Below are 7,038 nucleotides of genomic sequence, written 5' to 3' on the forward strand. Positions count from 1 at the left end.
TCATTAAGTGTGCGAAGTATAAAGTCAATTGAATGAAGGGCATAGAAGTTATTTATAAATATCCCAACCTGCTCTAAATCTTTAACCTAAGTTTCAAAGTCAATCAGGGGCCATAATTTGTATAAACGATAATATGGAGTTATCTAACCTCATTGTGTGATGGCCATGAACAACTGTGTGAAGTATTAAGGGAATTGAATGAAGGGTATTGGACTTCAGTAAAGCCCTCCTTATTCTTCGAATAGTCATGCTAAAAAGGTTTTTAAATTGAAAGTGTCTGCTTTTTTAAAGGGACTAGACACCAGATGATACCATTGCAAGAAAAAAAGGATATTGTCAAAAAAATACATAAAGCTGCAATCTCAAAGATAGACATTTTTTTTTGTCATGGAATGAGCCAAAATTTGAGTAAATGTCTGGAGACCAGTGATACAAGACAGCTGACAATAGATAAGATCACAATCATATGTATGTCCAAAAGTTGCTATTTTATGGCTAAAAGCTCTACTAACGCTTTAAGAAAAATGAGTTTTTCAGGCATTTTTCTAAACAATTGAGATTGTGAGATATTTTATATGACTGAATTGAAGGCATTGATACCAAAAAAATGTCAATCTGTGAGAGTGCAGCTTGAAATTGGTATCATTGTGTTATATAATAGAGCATTGAATCTTACTAAATGATAGATCAAATTGCCTACGACACATATATCCTTTGCAGTTCATGCATATTTTTCCAATTCGGAATTTACTTGGTGTGTCTTCCAAGTAAATCCAAATAAATTTAGAAATAGTGTCAGTATAATTATGTATCTGAACTATCAAGTCTTTCACATGCTGAATATACACTATAAACTTGGAAACCATTGTATGCTATTTTTAAACTATAAACTCAGCTTGGGCAGCGACGGAATATTTTTTTAATCCTGTATTTTCGGCCTAATACTAGGTCATATTGATAATTCTAGACTTGTTTTTAGGAACTTTTGTATATGTCGATGTTAGGACCATCTGTGGTCTAGTCCCTTTTACTTCGGCAAATGTAAACCAATAATCATAAAACTTGGTCACAAAATTTATTGGCAAAATGGAGTCCTTAAGTAGTCAAGAGATATGGCCTTGAATTAGTCAGTGTCTGCTCATTACTTTTGGAAAATGTACACCAACCATCACCAAACTTGGTCAACATGTTTATAATTAAAATATCTCGACCAAGTTCAATAAATAGCCATAGGTTTAAAATGGAGCATTAGGTAATTCATCCACAAGCTAATCATAACATATAACTCCATTAAAATTTCTGGGCAAGTTGGATGCAGAAACCTTGAACTCATGAACGATTAAAAAGTTTAAATCCACATTTTTGATTGGATGCCTAAGACACATCTCACTGAGAATTTAATGAATATTCATGCATTACAAACTTGCCCTAGCTTATTTTCCCAAAAGTTATATCATATAGAGTAATCATTATTGAATCATAATAATAAACCTTGGGTTCAGACCATGCTGGAGAAGGTAGGCTATCCAGGCAAACTTTGAGCCAATTGTGTATGTACTATATTATCATTAATACACCAAAAGAAGTCCTAAAGCAGGACATGATGACGGGGAGCAAGGTGAAATTGCTATGGAAACACTAGTAAAATAATTGTCATAAATCAACAAGAAAATAATACCCCAATGACAATTCTTTAGAAAAAAGTTGGAAGTTCTCAGAACATATTAAAAAGGTCATTATTTTGAGCATTTTTTTATTCATGATTTAATATTTCATTTGTGATAATTGGGTCCAAAGACATGGCAAGATGAGGCTTATAATATTGAGTCCAAGAGGGAAAAAATAGATATCTTTATTTTAATTCCCAATTATTATTATTTAGTTTATTTCCATGTAAGAAGTTAATTTGTATTGCCAACAGACAAAAACAGCTTTGCAATCTAACAACAACACCACTAAATAATACCAACAACAACACCACTAAATAATACCAACAACAAGGCTAATGACAATCCCTTATCTTTTTTTATAAAAAAGCAAAGATTGGCTAAAAACTGCAACAGTACAGTTAAAAGATTATTTTATTGCCAAACAAGAACTCACAACAGACCATTTGTCCCAACATACATATTTTCACTGGTATTCAATTGAACATGCATATAATTTATGCCGAAGCAAACAGTTGCATTAAATTACATAAAACTTAATGCAGTCATATAATGACTAATATAACATACATCTGTTGAAGTATAACTGTGACCGGGAACAGCAAAATCCAATTTAAGCACTTGAACATGCACATTATCTTATTGGCTAAAATGGCACTACACAATTACATTCAAAATTTTGAAGACATCAAATATCATATCATATCACAGAAAATTGTCATATGAACACTATAAAGAATCGTGAACTGCTTATCATAATACCTTTACAAACAAATTGTGAATGAAAATAATAGTAGCATTTTTGTTTTAATTTTTAAAGAAATATAATTGGCTCAAAAGTTTTGGAAGAACATTGACAGATTACAGGATAAATTATTAAAGACTAAAATCAACATCAGTTTGGACGAATCAAGCAATACAGCTTAAAACCACACAAAATCCCTGACAGAACAGCGAACACATTGTGAAGTTTCTTCCGGCGACTGTCATCTCTCCTAATAAGCACGACTGGATTGACGCTGTTCAAGCTTTGCACCACATGTTCCAAGTCTGACAAGTTCATCGTCTTCTGGTATTTGCACATAGGGTCCCTCTGCCATGAAAGAGCATACACACTTGCGCAGGATACACTCACTGCTCCACAGACGAGTGAAGCAATGTCAGATTTGGAGACAATTGGCAAGGTTAAACAGGCAAATCCTGATAAAACGCAACTTTTATGAAGGAAGTTGCCGAACGAGATCCATTTCACAACTTCGTTGCCCAAGGCCACAGGTTCTATAACTATAACTTCAGCCTCTTCGTCAAAAGCTCTCTCTAGCTCTTCTTCGAGATCTTCTTGTGTGAGATCAGAGTCATTTACGTCCCTGATTATAACATACTCTGGGGGTCTGCCTGATCTGAAAATATCAAACAAACTTTTTAACATTCTTTTTTCTTTCAAACTATTGTTTAGGCTTTCTTGTTCATTTCTACGTTAAATTGAATTTTAGTCATATAACACATTTTTCCCATTCAAAGCCCCCTGACCCCCTTCCCAATATGGGAAAAAAATACAAGATACAAAAAAAATATATTAATGAACCTGACAAAGTTTATGCATAACTATATGAATGCATTGTGTACTGATTTTTGATGCAATGTACATGGATATTACATAAAATGTGCATATTAAAAGTTGTTTTTGTTTTATTTGAGTTAACATGAAAAATTCCCCTTTTTAGCAAAAATAACGCTCAAATCCGCTTTCTCAAGACCCCAGCCCCGTTTCCCAAAACTAGAAAGACAACCCTTTATTATTAACTATGGACACTCAGAACTGATTCACTGTCAGTGACAGTGTGTTAGTCTTAGACTTAGTGGGGAAAGTTCTAGTCCACCTAAATGGCCGTCAACGAGTCTTTTGACGATTTTTTTTAATATGGCAGACTCGTGACGTCCACCATCCCAGCAAAAAGTAGCAAGCGGTCCTTGCGCAGAGAATCCTCGCGGCAACAATTTTGAAATTATCTCCGTTATAAATTCAAATTTCTACGAAAATATTATTGCCCACTATTAAACCGCCCTTTTAAACACATATTAAGTTATGTCAGTATGCCCAAAAAACATGTTAAGTTATCATAAAACACTTACAAGTGACGATTGTTAATCAATTATCCCGATATCGGTAAATCTGGGACAAATCTGACTGGTTGTGTACACGTATTGGTGACCCATAATATATTAATGTGAAAATAACAACTCTAATGACAAATTAAATCCAGTTCAGATCACTGTCGGATAAAAATTGAACAACTTTGTCATTATTCAACATCAATGCATATTATTACAGTATATCATTTCGCCCGTTGTTAAATGGTAGAGAGTTGTAGCGTTACAGGGATACATAAGAAATGTCAAAATAATATAAAAAAAAAAAGTATCCCTGATCGCTCATTATTGTAGCTAGGGAAAATTCAACAAAAAAAAACATTGTTTAAGATAACAGATTAATCAAGAAAAAATACCAAATTGCAATTGAAAACAAATAATGACAGAACCGATAAAATACCTCAATTTACGTTTCATTTCATGAGTTAGAGTTGCAAATAATAATTATTTAAATCGTACCGGGTTCTGGCTGTGGTCGCCGCCATACTTGAAGGGAGGTAATAGGATAACTCAATTTTTAAAGGCTATCCTCAACTAAATTTGATCTCCATGTAAATGGCTGTCTTTTAAATAAAATGTTTGGGTTTACCTAACCCAAACAAATGAGAAACAGCAAACGCAGATAAAATAAATCCAGTATAATAATACAGGCAATTTAAAGGATCTTGCTCATGGTTTGTAAAATGCACTTTGTATGGATTTTTTTTAATACGTAATAAAGTGTGTCAAAAACCAGGAGTGATAAATTGAGATACCGACGACTGGAACCCTTCAACAAATGTTAATATACGCTCAAAAGGTGACCACGACTTCCAAAATAATTCAACTAACCCAATTTAGCAAAAGGAAAACAGCAAAAGGCTGTACTGTGCATATCGTAATTGGTTGATTGGCATTAGCACGTAATACTTTTGAACAATGTATTTCACAAAGGTTAAATCATTCAGGAAGTTGTGTATGAGTCCCTGTGGCCGAGTGGTAACGTTATCGGTGTTTCTGTTTTTATTCACTGCATCAGCATTGATTCGCTCCCGATTCAAATCAGACTTTCTTTCTATACTTTAAATGTATTTTTTTTCTGCAATTTCGGTATAAAGAGTAAACTATTATCATAAGTAAATATATACTATTGAGTGTTTTCAGATGCATTACCAGAAAAACTTTTCTAATGTAAAAACATAATCGAGTTCCTTTAAAATGGGTTTATGAAATTAAATGCGCCTATCATTCTCTTCCCCAAAAGGAGAAATCCTCGGCTAAGACAAAGTACAAATTTACTGATTAAATAAAAATATACCCTGTGACCGGGAAGGATTTAATTAGTACTAGCCTCCGCAATTGAAAAGATTAGAGCAGTCTGTACGTCACAATTAAAGAGTTGGAGCAGTCTATGTCACAAAGAGTTGGAGCGGTCTGAATGTCACAAAGAGTTGGAGCAGTCTGAATGTCACAAAGAGTTGGAGAAGTCTGAATGTCACAAAGAGTTCGAGCAGTCTGAATGTCACAAAGAGTTGGAGAAGTCTGAATGTCACAAAGAGTTCGAGCAGTCTGAATGTCACAAAGATTTGGAAAAGTCTGAATGTCACAAAGAGTTTGAGCAGTCAGAATGTCACAAAGAGTTGGGGCAGTCTTAATGTCACAAAGAGTTGGAACAGTCTGAATGTCACAAAGAGTTGGAGCAGTCTGAATGTCACAAAGAGTTCGAGCAGTCTGAATATCACAAAGAGTTGGAGCAGTCTGAATGTCACAAAGAGTTGGGGCAGTCTTAATGTCACAAAGAGTTCGAACAGTCTGAATGTCACAAAGAGTTGGGGCAGTCTGAATGTCACAAAGAGTTCGAGCAGTCTGAATGTCACAAAGAGTTCGAGCAGTCTGAATGTCACAAAGAGATGGGGCAGTCTGAATGTCACAAAGAGTTGTTAGGTCTATCCACGCTGCGGTATGTCTTAAACCCGACGCAACCCCTTTCAGTGTAAAGAGTGAATTTAGAAGCTGAAAGGGAAAATTTACCCTCAATCTTTAATGAGTAATAACACTAAAGATAATAATTAATTTGGCCCCCCAAAAGTGGCAGTGGAGGATCTAGCATGCGAATGAACTCGAAAGCACCTAATTTCAACCTTAAAATTGATACCTTAACAATTAAAGCACTGATATGTATATTATAAATTATTTTTTCATAAATATGTCGATTTTATAAGATTGTTAAAAGACCACCCGCACCCACTTCGGGCAATGTGCGAGTCGAATTGGTTCGGTTGCAGTGAATGGCACAGGCAAGAAAAAGCTTGTGTATCAGATCATCATATTCGTCCAACAAGTAGTGCTGGTACTCAAACTGCCGTGGACAATACTACAACAAAGCCAGTAACATATGAAGAGCCAAACGTGTGTCGTCATCAACATCTCCAAAGAAGAACCGAAGGTCATCTATATGCACTGCTATGGACACTCACTTATTTTGGCTGTAACTGGTGCATGTACGTTACGCGCCATCATAAAGGTTATTATAGGGATCCATGGGACACTGTGCATGAGATTTCTGTGCTAGTGAAATGCTCACCTTAATGTGACGTGCAATTTGACAATCTGAAGGAAAAAATAAACAAAAATGTCTTAACTCGCCTGGAGTTCTGGGTCCGACCAGATGGCTATAAAAACTGTGTGATGCGGCTGATAAGACAACAAAGGACATGATGAAGGATGTGCGAACACAGTACTTAGTGAGACCGTTATTTGGTGTAACACTTGGTTATGAACTGTTGAAGTATAGTGTCAATATCAGTAAGGCTCCAGAACAGTAAGGCAAATCTACGTCTGAAGGTCAAAACCGCTCAGCACACTGTGACTACCTAACACAAGTTCCCTACTGAAAATCGCTCGTCACCAAACTGGACAGTGTTGACGTCAACGGACCGGACCCTGTTTCTTGAAAATACTTAAGTAATTTCTCAATAAATTACTCGACTTATTTTAACCCTTAAACCATGTTTCAGAATTGCAAACGTGTTGATTAACTCTATTGGTCAAATTATATGTTTTTATAGATTATATTGATATATGTGTTCAAAGAGTTGTTTCAGAGCAAGAACGGTTCTTGAAATATATCTCATTATTTTAAAGTGTACTCAGCTGTTAATTTTTGTCACATTTGATGACATTATAAGTATTTTAACGCCCACTATTTGATATTGGTTTTGTGATAGAATCCAATTACTAA

At 35.0% G+C, this 7,038-nt stretch overlaps 1 protein-coding gene across 1 annotated transcript; it reads right to left on the reverse strand.

Moving 5' to 3' along the window:
- Positions 1 to 2,063: 2,063 nt before the first annotated feature.
- On the reverse strand, positions 2,064 to 4,309 carry LOC128220046 (transmembrane protein 11, mitochondrial-like). Its single transcript, XM_052928297.1, has 2 exons — positions 4,278 to 4,309; positions 2,064 to 3,067 (listed from the first exon to the last, which is right to left on the reverse strand). Exons 1-2 carry the CDS (start codon positions 4,301 to 4,303, stop codon positions 2,563 to 2,565), a joined length of 531 nt encoding a protein of 176 aa, XP_052784257.1. The 5' UTR covers positions 4,304 to 4,309; the 3' UTR covers positions 2,064 to 2,562.
- Between the last annotated feature and the right edge of the window lie 2,729 nt (positions 4,310 to 7,038).

Source organism: Mya arenaria, chromosome 2, assembly GCF_026914265.1.
Source record: "Mya arenaria isolate MELC-2E11 chromosome 2, ASM2691426v1".
Classification (NCBI taxonomy): Eukaryota; Metazoa; Mollusca; class Bivalvia; order Myida; family Myidae; genus Mya; species Mya arenaria.